Genomic DNA, 25853 nt, shown 5'->3' with positions numbered 1-25853 from the left:
TGAACAGTGCTATATATGTGTAATGTATTATTATTATTTCTTATTAGGTGTCTCCACAGTGTTTTTTTTTTAAAGGAGCAGTATATAAGGCCCAATAAAATGCTCCTAAACTCTTTGACCTCTTCTATAGAAAGTAAAGAAGGTCTTTTTTTGCTCCCGTACTATTTTTGTGTGTGTTTGTTATGTTAACGAGTTTCAGAAACCATCCTACCTTTTCAGGTGCAAAATTCCAACAATCTTTAAAGAAATTACAGAAAAAGCTGAAGAGCAGCAGGTGCTCTTTACTATACTTTAAAAAATGACTCTTGGTAACTGCAGAAAACTGGTATATGAAGAGTCAGTTCTGGCTGACCCACAAGGCAACAGCAGCTTTAACTCAGCTTAACAATGGACTAAGTTTTAGTTTGGGTTGGTTAATTGACCTTCCAAATTGGTGAAAAAATTGCCCAAAATGTAGAAAATAAGAAAAAAAATCCTACTACAATCTTAATGTCAATGCATACATAAAATATGAAGGCTACTTAAGAGTTAAATTGTGATCATACTTGAGGTGAGGAAATCTATAACTAATCAACTATCAAATAAAATGATCAAAAATACACTTTTTGAGGTATTTTCTCAGAAACAAAATATGATCCAAAAGGCACATACAGCTCTGAAAAAAATTAAGAGACCACTTCAGTTTTTGAATCAGTTTCTCTAATTTTACTATTTATAGGTGTATGTTTGAGTAAAATGAACATTATTATTTTATTCGATAAACTACAGACAACATTTCTCCCAAATTTCAAATTAAAATATTGTCATTTAGAGCATTTATTTGCAGAAAATGAGAAATGGCTGAAATAACAAAAAAGATACATAGCTTTCAGACATCAAATAATGCAAAGAAAACAAGTTCATATTCATAAAGATTTAAGAGTTCAGAAACCAATATTTGGTGGGATAACCCTGTTTTTAATCACATCATTTTCATGCATCTTGGCATGTTCTCCTCCACCAGTCTTACACACTGCTTTTGGATAACATTATGTCACTCCTGGTGCAAAAATTCAAGCAGTTCAGTTTGGTTTGATGGCTTGTGATCATCCATCCTTTCTTGATTATATTCCAGAGGATTTCAATCTGGTTAAATCGAAGAAACTCATCATTTTTAAGTGGTCTCTTATTTTTCTTTCCAGAGCTGTATGTTTGAGAAAAACAGCAGGTGTTTTGTTGGCCTGCAATCTGCTTAGAATGGAAATCAATGGTCGGCTGCTTGCCCCATTTTCTTTTTTTCGTATTGAAAAAAGCTGGAGCCGTTTTTTAAGGCTTTAAAGGGCCCATATCTGATCTGCAGCTAACTGTGTGGAAAATTCGCATTCCTCTCAGAGGCCCAGGGAGCTGTGAAACACACACACACACACACACTCCCACTGTGCAGCTCCTTTTTTTGCCCTTATCCACATCCACCACCTTTGAACTACATGTCCCTACATGCTTCATGCGCTGCCACCTTGCCAGCCAATCAGAGTGCAGACGACTCCAGGCCCTCTGAATGCTGTGCTCCAGGGTGGAGGTTGCCAATGGTGACGGAGGCTTGGGCCAGGCAGCTGTCAGGGGCCCTCCAGAGCCTGGTGGTCACATGGCACCTCTTGGACCAACCCCCCTCTTCCTGTCCTGTCCTTTCTCTCTCTCTCTTTCTCTATGTGTGTGTGTGTCTCTCTCTCTCTCTGTCCCTCCTCTCTGAGACACCATACAGAGCAGGAGGGGGAGGGGAGAGTAGAGGGGATGGGAAGGGGAGGGAGGGGTAAGTGTAAGGGAAAGGAAAGGGAAGGCAATAGAAGAGAGGAGAGACTGGAGTCAGTGAATGTGAGAGAGGGAGTCTGCTGTGTGTGTGATGTGTGTGTGTGTGTGTGTATGGATGAGTGTGTGTGTACCGCAAGAGAAGAACGAAGGATAGAGGAATAGAGACATATACACACATACACACACTCTCCAGCAGATACTACTCATTCCAGGAACCAGGAGAAGGAAGGAAGGAAAGAAAGACAGAAAGAAAGAGGGGACGAGAACCAATGAAGAAGGAGGACTGAAGGAGAGTCGGAATTGGGTCCTGACAGACAGGGTGAAAGGGAGAATGCATCTCTGGAGGTATGCAGCTTCAAGACCCCCTAAAGCCCAGGCTGTTTGAGGGGTTTCGTGGAATTTCCTGGAAATCACTGGAATTTTGCACTGTGGATTTTGCCCAGGAAGAGCGGGACATGAGCAGGATCAGGAGACAAGAGGAGGAGCATTGCTGAAGCATGGAGCAGGTGAAGGGAGATACAAAAACTCTCAGACACACACACACGCACATTGCATTCATCTTCACTGAACAAAAAAAAAAAAAACACTATGCTGTAGCTTGTATACACCACCACAAAGCATCCAGCATATTTTCAAGCATGTTTTGTGTCTGCTGTTGCTGCTGCTGCCAGCTGCTCTGGAGCTGTGTCTGTGTGTGTGTGTGTGTGTTTGCATTTTGATCACAAGCGACCACATGCTACAAGCTTCTTCAGGTGATTTATAGTGTGTACCCTGAGTCTGCTGGGCTGGTGATGTCATCATACCAGAGAAAAGTCAGTCAGCCAGTGGGGGGATGGTGATGAGGAACCCTGAGAGAAACCTGCTGTTCTTTGAAGAGCACACATGCTTGAACACTTTTGTGTTCCATCATTGGAACACATTCTCACTGCTGTGGTAGTTGTTTGTCTAGTGGCAGGTTGTACTTAAAAAGAACAGTCTCAAATACAATAGAATAGGTGTCTTTTTTTTAGGACACCCCAAGATACAAGTAGAGTAAAGTAAGTAGAGTATTTTGCACTGTGGGTCTTCTTGGGGTCTCCTTACATTTGAATCTTTAGTGGTTGTGTTGTTCACCTTCGGACATATGGCATCATAAATCATTTTGTTGACATATCAGGTCATTTTTTGCAATTTTTCTCCAATAATGAACGATAGATCAATTGAAAAGATGACATAACTGGTGGAAAGCAGTAGATTTAGATTCTAGATTTACCTTTACCTTTCTTGTCCACACAGGTCCTCACAAGTTCTCAATATTATCTACCTTTGATGCTTGAGTTGTTCACCTTCTGACACATGGCATCGTAAATCATTTTGTTGGCATATCAGGTCATTATTTGGAGTTCCTCTCCAAAAAAGAAGGATATATCCATTCAAAACTCGAAACAACTTGTGGACATTAGTAGATTTAGCTCTTAATAGTTGTGTAGAAGCTTCTACAGTGGGATATCAGTAGATATAGGTCTTAATATAATAACTTTTATTGTGTAGGAGCTTTTACAGTGGTTTTCCAGACCTTTTCTTCTCCACACAGGTCCCCACAAGTTCTCAATATTATCTACCTTTGGTGCATGTGTTGTTCACATTCTGAGACATGGCATCATAAACAATTTGTTGGTATATGAAGTCGTTTTTTGCGGTTCTTCACCCAAAAAGAATGATAGATCTATTCAAAACACATGAGACAACTTATGGACATCAGTAGATTTAGCTCTTATTAGTTGTGTAGAAGCTTCTACAGTGGTTCTCCACAAATGTTCTTCCCGACACAAGGTCCACAATTACGTGATTGTGTTGTTCAAGTTCTGGCACATGGTATTGTGCATTGTCTTGTTGGCATAACAAGTCATTTTTATGTGGTTCTTCTCCAAAAAGAAGGATAGATCCATTCAAAACACATGAGACAACTGATGGACATCAGTAAAATGGCTCTTAATAGAATAACTCTTATTGTGTAGGAGCTTTGACAGTGGTTCTCCAGACATTTTCTTCTCCACACAGCTCCCCACAAGTTCTCAATATGAATCTAGTGATTGGTTGTTCATACTCTGACAAATTGTATCATGCATTGTTTATGTTGGCATAACAAGTCATTTGTTGTGGTTCTACACCAAAACAGAAGAAATGGGTACCTTTAGACGCTCAAACTCATCCAACAGAACTATTGAACTTCAGTAGATCTTAGTAGAGTAGCTCTTGTTTTGGTGGTCTTCTTTATCAGTCCATGGAGCTCCCACAGTGTATTCAGTTCTCCTAATACTATTTAATCTATTTACTGTATCTGGTGAATGTGGTGTTCATGGTTCAATTCCATCCAACACTCCTGAAATCAGCGGTAGCTCTTTGTTCTTAGTAGAGTAATATTGTTTAGCAGGTCTTTCTTTAGTCTCCATCAGTCCATTAAGCTTTTTAAAACTTGGGTATTGTACCTTGTTGTCGTATATATAAATATATATATTGGGTGGATTCTCCAGAAATAAAGTAATAGATACTTCCAAACCCATCCTGTATACAATGTATTACTTAACATCAGAAAATGTTTGTTCTAAATAAAGTAATTCTTATTGTGTAGGGCTTCCTGTGGCCTTTATCAATCCATGGAGCTCCTATAGTGGTTCTTTACACATGTTTATCTCCACACAGTTCCACCTGTTTACAGAACTATTGAAAACTTGTTGATTGTTATATTCTTCTTCGCCCCTCTGGTGAAATGATATGGATTGCTGTGAATTTTTCTCCTGCATTACATCTTTTCATGTTAATATGCAATAATTAATTATCATTTTCTTAATTTGATCTGGGACACAATGTGGATTCTCTTAATATCTGTGTTAACAATATCTGCAACATCTGTAGCCTCAGTTTAAACCTCAAGAATCTTGAGAACTTAAGCCACCTAACACGTCCTGACTGATCAGCAACAGTTTGGGAATGGGAATATTGAGTAGATTTCACATAGATTCACCTAATGAATCTCCCACATAGAAAAGTGGTATGGAAAATTTAAATTCTGAGTTTTTTTGGGGTGTTAAAGCAAATCTGAGGATGAGTTTCTGGAAACGTGTCATTGCTCACCTGAGCTCACCTCCGAAGTGCTTTCCCTTTCTGAGGATAACCAAGCAGTCCTGCATTGCTAAGTTCATGTTGCTGCATGTCACTCTGTGCACTGATCTTTAAGAAGCTATCCTTAATCAACCCTCCATTTTAAACCTCAACCAAAAAGGTGGTGACAGGATTGGTGGATGCACTAAAAAAATATTTTGAGATGCCATTTTTTTACAGTATGCAAAAAAATAAATAATGCTGGTACCATGCACACCAATCATGTTTTGTATCAAACATGAATTCAAAGAGTTTTTAACGCACCAAATATTGTTATTTAATGTATTTTGTGAAATTCAATTGCGTACATTCTGGCATAGCCACTGTTCTAATACTGAGTGCTCACTTTTGTGGCCGATGTTAAAGGCTGTAAGAGCAAGTTACCACTTTCTCTGGTGCTGAGCGTAGCATTACATTGGCTGAATGCTACAGTAACCTTTCATGCACTAATATGGTAAATACAGATCTGGAAAAAAAAATAAGACCACTTAAAAATGATTAGTTTCTTTGATTTGACCCAATTGAAAACCTCTGGAATACAAATAAGAGGAAGATGGATGATCACAGCCATCAAATCACGCTAAACTGAATTGAATTTTTGCACCAGGAGTGGCAAAAGTTATCCAAAAGCAGTGTGTAAGACTGGTGGAGGAGAACATGCCAAGATGCATGAAAACTGTGATTAAAAGCCAGGGTTATTCCACCACATATTAATGTATGAACTCTTAAAACTTTATGAATATGAGCTTGTTTTCTTTGCATTATTTGAGGTCTGAAAGCTCTGCATCTTTTTTTTTTTCAGCCATTTCTCATTTTCTGCAAATAAATGCTCTAAATGACAATATTTGTGTTTGGAATTTAGGAGAAATATTTTCAGTAGATTATAGAATAAAACAACAATGTTCATTTTACTCAAACATATACCTATAAATAGCAAAATCAGAGAAACTGATTCAGAAACTGAAGTGGTCTCTCTTTTTTTTTTCCAGAGCTGTATGTTGTATAGTTATTAAAAGACTATGATATTCATGTTAGTTTTGTTTTAGTTGAATGATTGCATATACAATTAATTTGATGTGGTTAAAAGAGATTTATGTAGCATATTCAGTCAATATATCTGTCTGTTTTATATAAATTATTTTGTTAGATTGGCCATATTTGGTTGTGATTTTGTAATACAAGGGATCTGTGTATTTCCATAAAGAGAAAAAAATATTAACGTATATGTTAAAACAATACATTTCAGTTTTGTATAACTACAATTAATGCTGAAATTTAGTATATTTAAAATAGCATTTTTCTTTTTGGGTGTATGGCTTCTGAAAACATTTTCAAAATCCCTTTTTCCTATTCTCTTCTGCTCCTGCTCGTCTCAATTCCTCCATCTGTCACACTACTACTGTGGACAGACTTTTTCTCCTTTTTATTCTCTGTCTCCTGCTCTCCCTAATAAACTTGAATCTGCCTAATACTCTCTCTCTCTCTCTCTCTCTCTCTCTTTCTCTCTCTTTAGCAGGTGGCTGAGGTCACACACTTTTTTTTCATTCTGCTCTACTCCTTTAGTGATAAATTATTCATGAAGCTTTTCACAGGGAACGTCCATGACCGCTGTGTTAGGGTGACGTTACCTTGCTGCAATAATACTGATGACATCATCACTATAGAAAATGTGTGTGTGTGTGTTTGTGAGAGAGTTTTGGTGTTATACATAGATAAAATGCAGCTCTTTTTGTTTGTAAAGTGCTTTTTATAAAATGTTATAAATGTGTGTGTGTGTGGGGGGGGGGGGGGGGGGGGTGTATGTATGTAAGTCTTTCAAGGCTTTCAAATGTAAAAATAGCCTAGTTCTGTGGAACCCATTTAATTAGCTGTTGGAAATGTAGGGCATTTAGGGTGTTTACATGTGCATGTGTGTGTGTGTGTGTGTGTGTGTGTGAGTGCACATGGCCGTAGGCAACGAGTGACTTTTTGCCTTCCACCTCCAGCCACTCATAGTAAACGGGGTCACCCCTCTATTAGAGTGTATTTACATAGTATTAACATAATCCGCATGCATAATTAACAGCCGTAAACAGTAAACCCCCTTTGTGGTGAACTGAAATGACCCTACCAGGTCTGTAATACATACAAAACACCAAACATCACATGAACAATAACTATCACATAACTCTAATGCAATAACTTAATATTATAATGTAATTTGTGTAACACAATTTCCCCTGCAATGGACTGGTGCCCTGTGTAGGGGGTATTCCTTTCTTAAAGGCAATGATTATGTTATAATACTATATACTTACTGACAAAAAAAACAACATCATGGATTCTGCATCTCAGAATAAGCCATGCAAACCCAAGCCATGCCACTACCCCCACTGTGTTTCACAGATGAGCTGGTATGTTTGAGATCATGAGCAGATCCATTCTTTCTCCAAACTTTAGCCTTTTCTTCGCATTAGTAAAGGTTCATTTTTGTCTCAGCAGTCCATGATCAGTCCACAGGCTTGTCTTTGTACTTCCTACTACTTACTACTATAAAACGGAGAGGACTGTCTTGCAAACTACAAAAATGAGTACATTGCCCTTGACAAATTTCTTTTTTTTACACTTACATTTTTCAGATCATCAAAGAAACATACAAAAACAGACAAAGAAAACTTGAGTAAATACAAAAAGCAGTTTTTAAACAATGCTTTCATTTATCAAGGGAAAAAGCAATCCAAACCAACCCTGCCCTAGGCAAAAAAGAAAATTCGACAACTTTCTGTAATTGATGCAACCATGAATTCTGAAAATCAGAACTAGAAAATCCTGAAAGAGAATGTATGTGCATCAGTTTATGATTTAAAGCTCTAGCATACTTGGGCTCTGCAGCAGGACAATGACCCAAAGCAGACCAGCAAGTCCACCTCTAATTGGTTTTAAAAACCAAGTGGTCTAGTCAAAGTCGCTATGGCATGACCTTAAACAGGCCAAACATATTAGGGTTAGGGGGCAAACACTTTGTTACAGTGCTGTATATAGACACACACACACACACACACACACAGGCCTGCTCATACTTAGTGTTAACGGAACCGTGTGACAGTACTGTCGGAGGCACAGGAAGAGGTAAAGTTATGTAAAGCATCTGTGTGTACAGATACAAGTCAGACCAGCAGTGAACGACTGATGCCTCATCTGTCCTCTGTATACTCTGTACACTCTGTGTACGTGTGTGTGTGAGTGTGTGTGTGTGTGTGTGTGTGTGTGAGTGTGTGTGTGAGTGTGTGTGTTTGTCTTTTTAAACAGCATTTTGCCGATGGGCACACGTCAGTGCTGTCAGATAGACAAAAGCACCACAAATGGAAGCATGAGCAGATCAATACTCATTTTAGGCACACACACACACACACACACACAGTAGTGTTAGAGCAGTGTCTCGTGTCCTTTTCTTGTCTGTCGAATGTAAGTCAGCTGTACAAAGCCAAAGGTGAAGGCCAAGGGTTGAAGGTGATGTGTTTCTGCACGTGCTCGGTTGAGGCAAGCAGGGTACATGTGTGACCGAGCGTTTGTATGTCTGTGTATAAGTGTGTGTGTGGTGTGTATTTGTCAGAACAACAAATTAAACCTAATGCACTCTATTTTAGTGATCTATAGGCACCGCTCAGCTTGATTTATGGTGTGTCAGTGTGTCTTTGCTATCGTAACAACGGGAAAAGTACAACTTGCTCTGTCTGAAATGTGCAAAAGGCATATACTAATTATCTTAATTAGTGTTACTTGCAATTCCCTTTAAAAGCCAAGTGTGTTCTGACTAAGGTGGATTGGTATTTTAACAGCGCAGCGCTTCTATGCTTTTCAGCAGACGAAATTGAGTGTTCATGCTGTAAAGGTGTATGAGCAGGTAATTTACAGGAACAGCAATGTTATTTTATTTAGCATTCTGATTATTATGTTGTCAATGTAAAAGTTGGGTTTGAGCACTGCAAGCACTACCAAGATAGCAATGAACATCTGATGGTTGACTGTTGTCTGTGTTCATTACAGTCAGCGGTTGCCAAGATAGCAATACGCCAGAAAATTACCTGAACACACCTCACTTCCAGACCACCATGCCCATCGTTAAAGATATATTTGTAAGCTCTATTGCTATTTATACAACACAGATGCAAGGCTTAAAAGCAGACTATTGATGGGGTGTAAGATAGCGATGAGCATCGCAACGTGCCTCGCGCAGGGTGTAAGATAGGGTCCAAAGTGCAACAAACATGCTAAAAGCATCTTCATCATTTGCAGCATTTCTATTGGCCCATTCATCATGAAATTCTGCTACAATATAAAAAAACTGAATGATATATACATTATATGGTAAAAAGTTCTGGAACACTTACTTATGTATTTACAGTGGTGTGAAATAGTGTGTTTGCCCCCTTCATGATTTTTTTTTGCATGTTTGTCACTCTTAAAAGTTTTTACATCATTAAACAAATTTTTATATTATTTAAACACAAGTACAAACAAACTGCAGTTTTTAAATGAAGGTTTATATTATTAAGGGAGAAAAAAATCCTAAAACTTGGATCCATTCAATTTCTCTAGCCACACCCAGACTTAATTACTGCCACACCTTTTCTTAATCAAGAAATCACTTAAAGAGAGCAAACTAAAAGATTCTCAAAATCTAGACACCATGCCATCATCATCCACAGAAATTCTGGAATAAATAAAAAAGACAGTAATTCAGATCTGTCTGGACAAGGTTATAAATCCATTTGTAAAGTGAGAACCATTATCTACAAATGGTCAAAACATGGAACAGTGGTGAACCTTACCAGGAGTGGCCGGTCAACCAAAATCCCCCCAAGAGTGCAGCAACGACTCATCCAAGAGGTCACAAATGACCCCACAACAACCATAATTTTAGAGAACACAGTTCTACTAACTTCTGCTCAACCCAGTGCCGGGGACTTTATAGCACTCTAAAACATACCTAGCATTAGGTTTATTCCAAATAGTTTAATGTTTATCTGCAGTGAATAGTTCTAATCTATGGGCACTATACATCTCTGCAAGGGTTAGGCATTTGTTCATCTGTGTCAGCAAAGGGTGCTGAACTTAAAGCAGCTAAATGCATACTTTTAGAGAGGGTGTAGAGTGTGTGTGTGTGTGTGTGTGTGTGTGTGTGTCTGGCTGCGTGTCTGAAGGTCATCTCATTGATCAGACATGAGTGAGGTCAGTAACAGTAGCTGCTGCAGTAAGAAGTACAGCCTGGCTCACACTACTGTTCTAGAGTACTAAAATAAAAGCAATGGAGATGCATTCATCTCCAGAGAAGATCAAGATAAAAGAGCATATAAATGGATATTAAATACTCTTGATTTGCCCAAAAAAATAATAAACCAAAAATGAAACTTGCTTAAATGTGTGTGTGAATGCAATGATGATGTAAGTAATTTCAATATTAGAGACAAAGGAATGTAGTAGGTCTTTGGGAAAGCCTGTACTATGTAAATGAGGCTCTAGTACCTTATTGGGCTGCCTCTAGACTTCATTAATAGTACCAGTTTGGACACACCTTTTATGTGTTATTTTTTTTATTTTTTGTAAATGAACAAATGAATTAAACTCATCCAAACTATGAAGAAAAAACATTATGAATAATGTAGTTACTTAAAAGTGTTAAACAACAAACCAAAATACTCAATAAGCATTTATCCTGTGCAACAGCGGTAACTCTTGGTGCCTTGACTTATACCCTGGGGACAGGGGACACAGTTGGTTTTACATCAAAAATAAACAGAATACTAAATAGAATAACATTTGATGTTATTCTATGGCACTCTAGGAAACTTTTAAAGTTCTTGAAATTTCATCATTTCTTTCTTTAACCTTCATTTATTTAAGTCTTTTTTTTCTTTAATTAGTTGAGTAGTTCTTGCCATAATCTGAATTAAAACATTACTCAAATAGGGCTCTATGTAAACTCTACCTCTTCACAACACAACCGATGCTCTGAAACACATTAAGAGGCAAGAAACGTTCTTGACAAGTTCAGCACAGCTGTTAACTGAAAGCCTGAATTCCAGTTGACTCTACCTCATAAAGCTGACTGAGGAAATCCAGCCAAGATGGGCAAAGCTGTCTCTATCTAAGCAAAGTGCTACTTTAAAGAATCTAAAATATAAAACATATTCTTGTGCTCTCAAACTTTTTCGTTTACTAAATAATTCCATACGTTTTTACTCATAGTTTGGGTGACTTTATTATTACTTCTACAATGCAAAAAAAAAAAAAATAGTGAAACACTACTGGCTTTAAAGTGTGGTCAAACTTTTGAGTGGTGCTGTAGATTGAAATTGAGATACAAACAGGCATTTATGTTCCAAATATCATCCTGCAACACATTTACCCACAAATGTTGCAGCTGTGCCTGTAGATCCTGCACACACATAGACGGCTGAAGCTTGTGTCCCAGCTGGTCCCATAAATCCTCACATGGTGATAAATCTGGAGACCAGGCAGGTCATGTAAGTATTGCAATCTGTTGGAGACATTCCTAGGAAACCCCTCCTTTGTGTGCTTGAGCATAATCCTGCTGAAAAATGCTGAAAAGTGAAAACCCTGTCATGAAAGTCATCACATGTGGGTGCAAGATGAGTTGCCCAGTGTCCTTCATATCACTACTAGAGGTGACTGATTGTATTTCTTTCTCTCTTGGCACTTAAGTGATGGAATAAACTTTCACTACAAGTCCGAAAGACAGAGTTGCTGAGCTTCTCTGTCCTTAAATGCCACCTGAAGACCATGTGCCCTATCTAACACCCTGGCCTGCACAAAGCACAAATGCAATGGTCATTGCTATCTTACACCCTGCCAACAGTCTATATTCACACCTTCAACCTGCTTTGTTTAAATAGCAAAGGTGTTTGTAAATATATGGTAGTCTTCATTGTCTGTTTGTATATCCAGCTATCTGAATTTCGTCTTGAAATGAAACTTCAAGCTTTCCACTCTGGCTGCAGTGGCTCTGAATCTGTTGGCATTATCTTTCATTAGATTCAGTTGCACAGATTTGCTTTTGAGCCATTTTTAATGCACTCCTGCGTCCAAAAGAGGACCTGAGCTGTTGTGCACAGCTGTGCAAAATGATGTGTAAAATGAGCCAGTTGTACAGATCTCTCTCTCTGGGTGTTTGTTTGGTGGCTGTGTATTGGTGAAGTGTGTATTCAGTGTTGATTCAGGATGTTTTGAATCAGGATTCAGCATCAGAAGTTGGACTATTCTTTAAATAGGAGGATACTGGATTTTGGTCTGAGGTTAAAGGAGAAGTCTGGTGTAAAATGGACTTTTGGTGAAGTAAAACATAATAAAAAGTACTTTCTTTCAATGAAAAGCACACCTCCATTCTCCCACAGCGTTCTGAGATCCAGAAATGTTAACAGTTTGTCCAAACACCCTTCAGACTGGGTGACACAGGGCATAATTGGCCCCGATAAATTGCTTTTTCCACCGTTATCCAGGCTCAAAGTAGCTCCAAACCTCCTTGCTAGAATCCGGAGAGCCCTGACATTTAAAACAAGGCATTAAAAACTTTAAAAGTGCACAAGAAGCTTATTAAAAAACACTGTTTACATCCCCTAACGCTAGCTTCAGCTCTGTGAGCCACCATTACTGTACTGATAATGACATCTATCTATGTATATATACATAGATTCCGCATAGCCTGCCTTCTGGCACCGGCTGCTAAGCTATGCAGAGTCTATGTATATATGGATCCTAGAAAGGAGGAGCTACTTTGAGCCTGGATAACGGGAGGAAAAGAGATTTATCGGGGCAAATTATGCCCCAAATTATGTCACCCAGTCTGAATTGTGTTTGAACAAACTGTTAAAACTGTGGGAGAATGTGAGCTAATTATCAAAGGTAAGATTTTATCATGTTTTACTACACCAAAAGTCCATTTTACACCAGAGATCTCCTTTAAGGTAGGGTCAGAATTTGGTCTGAGGTTAAGGTTATGGTTAGGATTTGGACTGTGCTAAAGGTTACTAACACTATGTTAAGAAATTATTAAACATTTACAAAGAACCACTATAACATAAAGTGATACCAACTTGTTACACAGTGTTTGTGTAAGATTAAATAACTGTGCAGCAGACACAATAGGCACATTTTTTTAATATCACCCCCTGGATGTAAAACTGTATTAGGTTATCTAACTTGCACTTGTCCTTCCTCATCCTTTTTTCCCTGTCTATTGTCCTCTATACACCATTCCTGCTGACTTGCATTCACACTCCCATTGTTCTCCCTCATCTGGTGGAGAATAATATAGCAGCTCATTCAAAATTGTCAATGGTGGGATTAGATGGGATTATTGTAGATTATTATATTTGTGGGGCGAAATTGCCCAACGGTTAAACCGTCAAACAGATGGTTAAGGGTTTGTTTATGAGGTCACTTTAGAGTAACAGACGCTTCTTTATTTATGTATTGTGTTGTACTGCACACTGTTAGCTTCTAACCACACTTCATTTAAACCCTTACAGCAATTTATTACTGTTAATAAGCATCAGACAAATAGTATAAATCCCTGACTGGTTAAGGGCTTCCATTCATTGCTTTATCTTAAGAGTAGGGCAGTTGAGACTATAGGCTGGTATGCGCAGACCACATGTGCTATAGAAATTGCATTTGGTCTTGTAATGTCTTTAACAGCCTCCCACCGGTCCCTTTCTCCTTTCTGATTGGTGTATGGAGGTCATGAGGAAATTAGGTTATAGGCTGGCATTTCCTGATAGACGTCTGCTTCTTGAACTCCTTAGGGACAAAAAAATGTGGTTCGGACAACAAAGCTATGCATTGTGTTAGCCAGGCAAGTGACTAACAGTAAATGAACAGTGTTATTAACATGCTAAAAAGAGATTAAAGTTCATATCCATATATACAGCTCTGGAAATAAATAAGAGACCACTTAAAAAATTAGAAGAGTTTCTTTGATTTTACCAAATTGAAAATAACTGGAATAAAATCAAGAGGAAGATGGATGATCATAAGCCATCAGGCTAAGCTGAACTGCTTGACTTATTGCACCAGGAGTGGCATAAAGTTATCTAAAAGCAGTGTGTAAGACTGGTGGAGGAGGAACATGCCAAAATGCATGAAAACTGTGATTTAAACTTTAGAATTTTGATTTAGAGTTTTTCCACTAAGTATTGATTCTCTTAAATATTTAAAACTTTATGAATATGAACTTGTTTTCTTTGCAATTTTTGAGGTCTGAAAGCTCTGCATCTTTTTTGTATTTCAGCTATTTTAAAATTTGGGAGAAATGTTGCCCGTTCATTTTACAAAAACATATACCTATAAATAGCAAAATCAGAGAAACTCATTCAGAAACTGAAGTGGTTGAGGTGGTTAAAAAAGCTATTTATTCAGGTTATCCAAGTAAAAAATGAAATCTTATGCTAGTAAAGCTGGCTGGTTGACAAGCTCTTGACTAGAAAAGTATATATTGCATTTGATTTTGGTCTTACTGGCCATGCTATCTATCTATCTGTCTATCTGTCTGTCTGTCTATCTGTCTGTTTAGCAAACACACAAAGGCCTCTGCACAACTCGACTGTGATGAGAGGTCTGTAAATAATGATTCTCACAGAAGCTGTGAGAGAAAAACCCAGTGACCCCTCTCTTCCCCTTCACACACACTCATAACAGTGAGCTATATGGGTGCAAAAGGACAATGTATTCAGTTGTGTGTGCGTGTGTGTGTGTGTGTGTGTAGCCTATAAGCCATAAATTGAGAGGCCTACAGAAAGAATGCAGAAGGAATGTAAATGCTTAAAACTCTTGTACCATAGATTTAAATGAATGAAGTGGTTCTGAAGCGATTTACAGCAGTATATAAATGAACACTGAAGTGTTTGTTCAGGGTATGGCTTAAGATTATATAAGTTATGAGGTGTTATCTTGTGAGTGAGGTTGAGGTTCAATACTGGTCAGTGTGCCCATGGCAAGGCAATGTAAATTACACATGCATGTCCCTAAGGTCAGTGCAGCGATCTTTGCATCATATGACATAGACTAGTCCCGTGTGCCATTACATTTGGCATGTCATGTCAGCAATCCTCTTTGTAATTTCTGTCTGTGATGATTGTCAATAGATTGTCCCTGGGTTGGAGTGTGTGGGTGAATGGGTGTTTGTGGTTCCTTGTGATGGACTAGCAGATGGTGAGCCATAGAGTTGGTATTGCTACCTTGGGCCTAAAAGGTCTGGGTGGGCTATGGAACCACCCTGATCCTGACCAGGAAGAAGCAAATTCGATAGGATGGATGGATGGACGGATGGATGGATGGACGGACTGATATATAGAAGTTTATTGAATACTAGGGCTGTTGATTGTTTTTAAAAATGCACAAATTTATCAAACAATTTGCCATGGAAAATCTTGATTAAAATGACTTAACCAAATGAATGAAGGAGGAATAGGGAGAGGAAACATGGCAAACCTATGCTTCACAGAGGCAGCAACGGTGTGTGTGTGTGTGTGTGAGAGAGAGAGAGAGAGAGAGAGAGAAGTGGCAGGAGGTTAAAGACATGAGAGTTAGTCATGAAATGTAATCCATATTTTCAAAATAAACGTCCACAGGCTTTGTAAAAAGAGTCAATTCCAGCAGGACGTTGGGGTAAAAATATATGCAGTAGAGGTATAGTAAATAAAAATAAAAAAAAGGATTAAGTATTCTAATCTAATGTAATTAACTTCAATTACCACATCAGATCACAGAATATCCACACATTTCTACAACCCTGCTGAGCTCTGCAGTGCAGGATTGTGAATAAAGTGTCAGAAAGCCTGAAAGGGAAGAGTCTTTGTGCCAAACAGAGTGAAAAAATGTAGAATGTAGAATAGAGTGTAGCGGTGACCAAGCAGGGAAGCCGCTGTGCTCTTCACCAGCTCCTGCAGACAGCGCGGGGTGCAGCAGTGGTTACTGGGTTAATTCGATTTGGGCCATTGCTTGGAGATGTGAGTGGACAGGAAGCGCTGCAGGGTTCAGTCTCTCTCTCTCTCACCCACATTCATACATATGCATGAGGCATACATATACTGTATACTGTACAACACACATAATACAGCTCTAGAAAAAAAAATCAGAGAGGACTTAAAAATGACGAGTTTCTTTGATTTTACCAAATTGAAATACTCTGGAATATAATTAAGAGGAAGATGGAGGATCAGAAGCCATCAAACCAAGCTAAACTGCTTGGATTTTTGCACCAGGAGTGGCACAAAGTTATTCAAAAGCAGTGTGTAAGACTGGTGGAGGAAAACATGCCAAGATGCCTGAAAATGATGTGATTAAAAACCATATGCATCACTGAGACTAAAGCATCATTTAGACAATTCCCATTCTCTCGTTTTCTCTTTTTTTATGTCTTCTGTTTATTCTCTGTGTTTTCTCAAGCTCTTTTTATTTTACTGTCTCTCTTTCTCTCCTATTCTCTCTTATTCTCTCTCTGTATCTTCCTTTATCTTACATTTTTTGTCCCTTTCTCTTTCTTTCTCCCCATAATTCTCTTTTTGGCTTATTTAGTTTTTTAGTCTCTTTCTCATTTTCTCTCTCTATTTTTTCATTAATTATTTTTATATTGTTGTTTTTTTTTCTTATCTATTTTCTCTCTGTATCTTCCTTTCTGTTTTGTCATCTCTCTCTTCCCCATTATCTCTTTATATCTTTCTTTTTTCTCTTCCTCTTTTTCCCTTTGTTTCATCCTTTCTCTTTACTGCTTATTTCTTGACATTATATCTCCTCTTCTCTCTCTATCCCCAGTCTCTATAGTTTTTTTCTCTTTGTTTTTCTTTCATCTCTCTCTTCTTCTTTCCAACTTTCTTTTATTTTTGCATTAATATATTAAAGCAATACCACAGCTGTTTCAGGAACCAGCTCTTAGTGTCTTTATGAGGTAGTGTCACCTGGAATAGTTTTCTCAGCATCTTAAAGGAGTTCCTGGAGGTGCTGAACAATAGTTGCTGCTTTTCCAGCTTATCCCACTCGTCTCAGCTGGGTTTGTGGAGATCAAGCACTTATTTTTTGTTTACAACATAATTCCATATGTGTCCCTTTAAATCTACTCTAAACATTGCTAAGAATTTTACTACGTTATCTACAGTGTTGGGCACGTTACTTTGAAAAAGTAATTAGTTATAGTTACTCATTACTTCTCAAAAAAAGTAACTGAGTTACTAACGGAGTTACTCCACTATAAAAGTAACTCGTTACCAGCAAAAGTAACTATGGCGTTACTTTTTTATTATTCGCCCATCGAAAAAAAAAAATCAATTATGTATCTACTATTATTATTAGAAAAATAACAAACGAAAATAAACCCAAAATGTTGACAAAAATATAATCTAACGAATAAAAAAAAATAAAAACGAAATTTTCCACACAACCAAAGAAAATTACTAAAACTTGTAATACTGAAAACAAACGGAAAAAACGGAAAAACGTGTCTGGGGATGAAATTAAACAAACCAAGCCAAGCGAAATATAATCAGAATTGTGTTAATTAACACTAACATAAAAGCACAGAACTATTATTTAATTAAAATGATTTTTAAGAACAGCTACACACAATGCTGCAAGTCAAATGCGGAGGCGTTTCACGTGCGCCCAGAGCTACGTGATTATAACTTTTTTCATTTTTATTATAGTTTAATTTTATTTTGTTTTATTTTTTTCTGTTCAGTAAGTTTTAATTTGTTTTTAGAGTGGGCTTGCTAGTTTCTATTAGTTTTTACACATCTCATCAGAGAGATCAATCTAATAAACGTGAGAGAGAGAGAGAGAAAAAGAGAAAGAAAGAGATTTGCGTGTTTTGGTATGGGCTACTCACAGGTAAATGTTCTCACATACTGTATCTCCTGTTTCTCTTTCATCTGCCTGTCGCTCATATTGTAATCCCATACATAATTCTGTAGTTTCTCAGTGTTTTCTGTCGTATTTTGCGGCTAGCGCGAGCGCTTTACACAAGAACTAAAGGACCAAGAGGTGCCGCGCGGTCGGCACAACACCGCCCGCTGTACAACAGCGCTTATAAATAAATTAAACACGAAAATGAGGATATTCTATCAGTAATTTCAGTTCGTTTTAGTTAGTTTTATAAACACAAAATACAGTTCGAGATAGTTATGGTTTTTCCTTTTAATTTCCGTTTTTAATAGATTCAGTTAACACAAATGTTTTTTCACTTTCAGTTTTCCCTATTTCGTTTGCTTTAGTGAACAATAATTGGTTACTTAGCAACATTGTGATTATCACACCAGAGCTTTATATAAAATAAAAATAGGAGCCCGATTTCGGGTCGGTCCTCGGGTCAGGTCGGGTTCTGGCAGAGAATCTAAGCTCTAAAAGAGAAAGCAGCAGCACCACAAACATCGGAGCAGCTAAAAAGAGTTTAACGTCCTTTTAATCGGAACTTGGGCTGTCCACGGCAATCACTGAATTAATTAGAGCATGCAAATCGTCACAATTGTGCCTCACTTCACCACGCCAAACCACAGGCACAGCGGCCAGAAGCTCAAGTTCACCAAAGGAGGGGTTAACCAGGGCAAAGCGAAGTTAAAAAAAAAAAAAAAAGTTCATAGAGAGGCTAAAGTAACGTGCAGTAACGGGGTGTCGGAAATGGTAACGGCGTTATAGTTACAGTCATAGTAATTAGTTAGATTACTCGTTACTGAAAAAAGTAACGGCGTTAGTAACGCCGTTAGTTTTAACGCCGTTACTCCCAACACTGGTTATCTATAATAACTGCCATATCAGCTTTTCAGTCCCAGGCTGTAGCTTACACATAACCCTGAACCTGGAAATTGTCAGACCTTGTGTCTCGTGTCTGCAGTGTGTCACTGTAGCTGTAACACTGCTCTATTCCCTCAGTCTCCTCAGGGAGTGCTCTCTCCACACCCTCCTCTCAGGGTTTCTACAGACCCGCCCATCTCCTCCTGGGACGTCCAGAGTCTCTCCTTCTTCCAATCGCACTGTCTCACATTCAGTTTAATACAGTGCAGCTCAGCAGCCCAATCCAGTTAAGCCAAATTAGCATGAAATTAATCAGCCTAATACTATTAACACGATGATTATGGTCATTAACATGACTTCTCTCTCTGTAATGTAATACCCCGGAGTATTCCGGCCTGCTGGGTTTATTTGCTCTCTCAGCAAGTATGCAGACCAGAAGAAGCAGCATTTAGGCTCCTGGCCAACCGCCCCCATCCTACAGACGGCGGCTAAGCGAAGCCGGACCGAGCAGACTTCCTACGATGTGTTTATGTAACCGTGTTGTACCTCATACAGACCATTCAGCCGGCTTAAAATAATACACCCTTGCCTGCAATGCAGTCAGCTGGGAATCCAAACACAAAAACAAGACAAAGGGTTATCATAAATAGTGAGTTGAGTATATTTGCACAGGCTTTGTCGCCAAAATAACACGCCGTGGGTCGGCCTTCCACGTTGGATGCAATCCTACCCTCAGTCTGGGCCTGGGAACCACTTTTACAACCCAAAATCTGAAAACAGGCAATGTACAATTGAAATAAAAAAGAACTGTATACACCCAAAATGCCCATTCATGATTTCTTTTTTTTTTGTTTGCATGTTTGTCACTTTAAATTTTTTCAAATCATCAAGCTAATTTGAATATTAGTCAAAGACAATACAAGTTAACACAAAATACAGATTTTAAATGAAGGTTAGAGTTACCAAAATTACCCCAAGAGCACAAAAACGACTCATCCAAGAGGTCACAAAAGATCCCACAACAACATCCAAAGAATTGCAGGCCTCAATTGCCTCAGTTATAGTCAGACTGGGCAAAAATGGCCTGCATGGTAGAGTGACAAGACAAAAACCACTGCTAAGCAAAAAGAACACTTGATGATCCCCAAGAATTTTGGGAAAATACTTTGTGGACTGATGAGACAAAAGTTTAGAAGGTGTGTGTACTTTAACATCTAGTGTAAAAGTAAAACTGCATTTCAGAAAAAGATGATCATACCTACAGTAAAATATGGTGCTGGTAGTGTGATTGTCTGGGGCTGTTTTGCTGCTTCAGGATCTGGAAGACATTCTGTGATAAATGGAATCATGAATTCAGCTGTCTAACAAAAAAAAGAAAAGAAAAATGTTCGGCCATCTGTTCGTGACTTGGGTTCTGCAGCAGGACAATGATCCAAAACACACCAGTATAAAATCCAGTATGAAATGGACTTGGGTTGAAGTGAAACATTATAACTTTTATCAAATAGCCTAACATCATTCACCCCCAGCATTCTGAAATACAGCGCTTTTAGCAATGCTCCCAACTAAATTACAATGCTATCGATAGGGGCATAGTCCCACAAATCGCTGTGGAAATGCTTGAAAGTCCACAGAATTAATTTTACAATCCGTTCCCCTATCCTACCAATTTTTTTTGATCGTCAGTCAAATTATCGTGACTTACTATTTTGCTACACACAAAGTTACATACAACTTACTTATAGAATTAATAAAGCATCTTAATACAAAAGCATCCATATGAAGCTCAGAGTATTTGCATGCAGACGAATGCCTACAAAAGAAAATCCTTCGTTTCTCTCTCTCTCTCCTTCCCTTTTTTTCATTTTCTCCTCTCTAATGTAATGTTATGTCTTTCCCGCAATCTTTTAAAATCTTTATCTGACCACAAAGAGCGCTTTGTTTATGCAACCTTGAACTGGCTAAGAAGTTGTAATTGCTGAACTCGACCGGCAGGGGGGAGCCGCGCGCCTCGGTTATGCGGAAAGTGGCGCTAATATTTTTTCCCCACCCGTTTTCAGACAATCTCTGCAGACTGGAGAACAGTTCATACTAGTCCGCCAAACCTTCAGCCAATAGCTAATCAATATGCAAATCGATCCGCTACCAGTCAGTGTCAACCACCAGAACTACAAGCCAATCGAAATGATGCAAAAAAAAAAAACTCCAAGCCAATCACATGCAGTATGAGCAAACGAGTCCTGTGAGCACGAGCGAACACTGAATCTTGTGGTGCTGAGTTAGCAGCAGAGGGGCGGAGCCTGTCCGGATACGGGTGGAAATTAGGAGCGCTCGGAGTGCTATAGAGGTGATGCGGAAAGTGGTGCAGATTTATTTCACACCCGTGTTCAGGTAAACCCAGCAGACTGGAATGTAGCCTATACATCATAGGCAATCAATCTATTGGTAATCGTTGGAATGCCTCAGCCAATCCCAGCGCGGTATGCAAATCATCAGTTCCTTGTGATTGGGTGTGAACTTAAAGACAAAATATTCATGGTTTACAGTAGAGTAAATAACTAAATAAATAAGGTTATGGAAAATGTACAATAGGACACATATGCACTAGTGCATCTTAAAAAATAGAACATCATTAAAAAGTTACTCTCTTTCAGTAATTCAGTTTAAAATGTGAAACTCCAATACTAAATAGATGTATTACACAGAGAGTGGTCTATATTAATTGCTTATTTTTTATTGTTGATGATTATGGCTTACACTCGATAAAAATCTAAAATATATAAGACCAAATGGTACATTTGGCAGTGTGGGCAGTGTGCCAAGTCCTGCTGGAAAATGAAATCCGCATCTCCATAAAAGTTGACAGCAGAGGGAAGCATGAAGTGCTGTAACGCTTTGGGCTTGATATAACACAGTGGGCCAATACCAGCAGATAACATGTCTCTCCAAACCATCACTGACCATCAGTAAATGTTCCATTTCATTTGGAAATCAAGGGACCAGAGTCTAAAAAAAAAGAGTGGAGAGACACACAGTCCAAGCTGCTCGATGTCTAGTTTTTGTGTTTTTATTAGCTGTAAGACAAAATCATATCAACAATCCACATAAATGAAATAATCGCTTAAAATAGATCACTCTGCATGTAATACATCTATATAATATATGAGTTTCACATTTTAAACTGAAATACTGAAATGAAGTAACGTTTCAATTATATTCTATTTTTTTAGATGCACTAGTGTTTTACCATCAGGTTTAGAGGTTCCCCATCATTAATGTATACAGCACTGCAAAGTTTTAAACTAAGGATGAAATTAGCCTCCCTGTGTTGCTAATGCTACTTGTACCCTGGTGCAAATAATCACTCCCATTTGTTTATGATTCAAAAAGTTAAAATGATGGAATCACTACTTAATGGCAATACAGTATGTAAAATATACAACAGTATGTAAACTACAACATTAGCCAATCACAGTGCAGTATGGTAATGAGAGGCCTGCTCTCCTGTAGGTAAATGCTGGGAGTATGAGTGGAGATTGAATGCTCTGGTATGAGTTAGCGGCAGAGGGGCGGAGTCTGTTCGGATACGGGTGGGAAGTGATCCGTCGTCCGCCTTGGAGGGCTCCGGTACGGTACGGCGAGCGTAAAGGAAACGGGGCAGCGGGCTGCAGTGAGACTCCAGCCCGGACGGTCCCAGCCGGCGGAGGGAGGGATTTACGCAGCGAACGGGACTAGAGAACGGCGCGTAGTGCTTCAGATATAGCCGGAACTTTTTTTCTTGGGATTTTCTTTGCTTTCTTTTTTACTCTTTATCTTCTTCATCCTCTTCTTCTTTTCCTTCATCTTATTATTCTTCCTTACTCTCGTTCGGACCCCCTCCACCCCTCCGCTGTCCAATGAATGGAGTTGCATTTTGCCTGGTCGGGATCCCTCCGCGTGCAGAGACCGAGGTAAGGGCTCGTGTTCTGTGCTGAAAACGCTCTTGCGCGGTGCTGCTGCTGCGGTGCTGCGGGCATTACTGAGAGGGAGCCCGCCTTGCCTGATTCCCTAAGAGGATTAAACGTCGTGGCCATAGTGCGTGTGTGTGCTCACACACACATGCAGAGTTGTTTTGAAAGCAGTGTTTGTGCTATGCAGGTCTTTTTAAAGGGCTTTTTTTTGGCTATTTGTGGGCCTGTGAGTGTTTATTTACAATGGAAACTAACTGGACCGGGGTTTAAAGGGTCAATAAACAGCGCTGGAAAATGAAACCACCTAAAAACTATGAGTTTCTTTGATTTTACAAAATCATATGATATATTCAAGAGAAAGATGGATGATCACAAGCCATCAAACCAAGCTGAACTGCTTGAATTTTTGCACCAGGAGTAGCATAAAGTAGTGTGTAAGACTGGTGGAGGAGAACATGGTAAGATGCATGACAACTGTGATTAAAAACAAGGAATATTCCATCAAATATTGATTTCTAAACTCTCATTGGGATAAATGTTTGTAGTTTATAGAATAAAAACACAATTCTACTTAAAAATATACCTGTAAATAGTAAAATCAGAGAAACTGATTCTAAAACGGAAGTGGTCTCTTGTTTTTTTCCAGAGCTGTATATGATATTTTCTATATTAGCTATTACTCTGGTTAACTAATTGTACTACTTAACATGCTATGATCAGCCTGTGTCATTAGATATTAAGGAAACATTTTGGCTAGCTAGTTAATTAGAAGCACTGACATCTATTGACAGCAGCAGTGCTTCAAGCTTTGCTGTGTTCATCTTTATGTGGTCCATTACAGAGTGGAAATCTGCTTTTTGTTAATGTAAATATAGTAGTAAAACACAGTAGGAAAACACAGTGTGCTACAGCCGCTGTATGATGTATTCTTAAAAAGGAGTAAATATTGGCAATGCATTTGATGGATGAGACACACTGGAGCCCAGAAGGAGTACAAGACAGATGGAGAGCTTACTAGTTAGCTCATTTCTCCTGATAAGTAAGTAGCTAGCTAAGCAGAATTATGTTTTCAGGATATGTAACTAGCAAAACAGTAGTAACTCAAGTTGCAGTGTTTTTCTTTTTTTTTGGATAACAGACTGATCATGCATTCCATTCACCTCGGGGGTCTGAGCTGGGAATTTGCTTAACTGGTAGTGGTAGTTGGACACTACTGTGGGTATGATTGTGTCAAGGAGACAACATATATAGATAGAACTGATAATAAACAAAAAAATTTACAATACAATTTTTTTCTCTAGCAAATGCAGCACAGCATTTGCTAATTAACTTCCTATAGCATCTACAGAAAGCATTGCTGGAGAAGATGCACATAAATCTTAAGGCCTCTCTCCCTAATGCCAAGCAGCTAGAGGGATCTAGCTCTCCAGCATTGAGCTGTAGAGTACTGGATCTATGTTCTATGGAATGATGGAGATTCATCCATTATTGTTATGGTGTTAGGGGGAGTGGGAGTGCTAGAACTGGTCATCCAACATCAGTACCCAACATCACTAATGCTTTCATGGCTAAATACAATCATATCCTTACAACAGCATCTGGCATCTGGTTTTCTTACATCTAGTGTGAAGCTCTCTCATAAGAAATAAGGCTGTTACTGCAGCTGGACTGGGTAGGGGGGTGGGGCTAAAGGCCTTAAGCTACTGTCCTTCGTACTCCTGGATTAAAAAATCCCTATAAGTGATTCATACATGAGAAAATTCCATAAGCCTTTTCCCACTATTTCCCTGCTCAAAATTCACAATTCCTTCGTTCATTGTCTGTCTTTTTCTGTCTGTCTGATTCTCTCTGTCTTTCCCCTTCTCTTCTTTACACTTGTTCATTGTTTCTGTAGTACTCTGTCTTTCTCTCTCTTTTTCTATCAGATTTCATGACCTGTCTCCATTTCTTTTTTTTGCTTTCTTCTTTTCTCTCTCTTCATCATTTTCTTTCGCTCGCCATCCTTCTCTCTGTTTCTCATTTTTTTCTTTCTCTTTCTCATCTTTCATATATACATCTCCCTTTTCTCTCTTCTTCTCTCTCGCTTTCTCTTTCACTTTCATTGCTTCTTTTTATACATCCTTTTTTTACTATTTAAATGTCTTTCTCTTACTGTGACTTTTAATCTTTTTTTCTTGTCAATACTGTCATACTCTCTCTCTCTCTTTCTCTTTTATTTTAGTCTCTGTTCTTCCTATCTGTACACCCTTTTTCACATTTTCTCTTTTTTTTATTTCCCTTTCTGTGTCTTTACCCTTTTTTAAATATGGCCACTTTTGTACAGTTTTGTAACCTTTTTTTCTCCTTTTATTTTACTCTCTTATTTTCCCACTTATCTACTCCCTCTGTTTACATACCTCTTTCTTATTCTTTCTCCTTTTTAACATACTCCCTTTCCCTTCTCTCCCCCCCCCACTCTCTCTCTCTAGTCTGCTTTTATTTAACAGATGAAGACAGTCATTGACCCCAAGAGGCGCCACATTTGTAAACATCTGCATGTAGCTGTGATGTCACCTGGACCTGATAAATCCCCTCTCTGTTCTCGTTCCTCTTCTCCTCTCTGAGTTCAGCCTTCTCCTTTACTTCCTACTGAGAGGCTCTCTCCCACTCCAGTGCTACACTCACCTCTTTGTTGGCTGGAAAAAACAAGCAACTGTTCTGCAGCTGAGAGTCTGGCAGTCTGGTAATGAGAAAAGGTGTGTGTGCGTGTGTGTGTGTGTTTGCTTTTGATTGCAAGCCAGGGCTTAATTTGTGGTAGAATGACACGGGATGCTATCAAAAACAAATGACAAAAACTGTGTTTATACAGAAAGAAAAGGTAGCTATAGATATAGACATAGATGGACACTGAATAACGGACAGATAGATAGATTAACTGATAAAAGATAAGATAAAAAGATTTGAGACATTTATTTGGGACAGAAAGACAGAAAGACAGACAGAGACAGATAGATAGACATATAGACTGACAGACTTAGATAGTTAAGTATAGTTAGATATACAGATAGGTAGCTATATAACAGACAGAGGTTGACAGACATATAGATAGACAGACTGCTGTCTACCTGGGGTAATTTTATCTTTTATCAGGGGTCCTCTGTGCTTTTATTCCCGTCCGGAACGACCGTGTACATTTCTCAGACGTCTTCTGATTAT

The 25853-nt window shown here is 38.6% G+C and overlaps 1 protein-coding gene across 2 annotated transcripts in view; it reads left to right on the top strand.

Annotated features, from left to right (window-relative positions):
* The first annotated feature begins 1811 nt into the window (after positions 1 to 1811).
* Positions 1812 to 25853, top strand: part of arhgap23a (Rho GTPase activating protein 23a) — a 131092-nt gene continuing 107050 nt past the window's right edge. Inside the window, exon 1 of one of the 2 annotated variants that reach the window (XM_022672816.2) lies at positions 1812 to 2294. In XM_022672816.2, coding sequence (XP_022528537.2) covers positions 2286 to 2294 — 9 coding nt within the window. In that variant the 5' untranslated portion in view covers positions 1812 to 2285. Of the gene's footprint in view, positions 2295 to 22330; positions 22659 to 25853 lie in introns of those variants that run through there. The other variant, XM_022672796.2, reaches the window with a different exon arrangement.

Source organism: Astyanax mexicanus, chromosome 19, assembly GCF_023375975.1.
Source record: "Astyanax mexicanus isolate ESR-SI-001 chromosome 19, AstMex3_surface, whole genome shotgun sequence".
In the NCBI taxonomy this organism is placed as follows: Eukaryota; Metazoa; Chordata; class Actinopteri; order Characiformes; family Acestrorhamphidae; genus Astyanax; species Astyanax mexicanus.
This window is presented reverse-complemented; position numbering and strand designations above follow the sequence as displayed.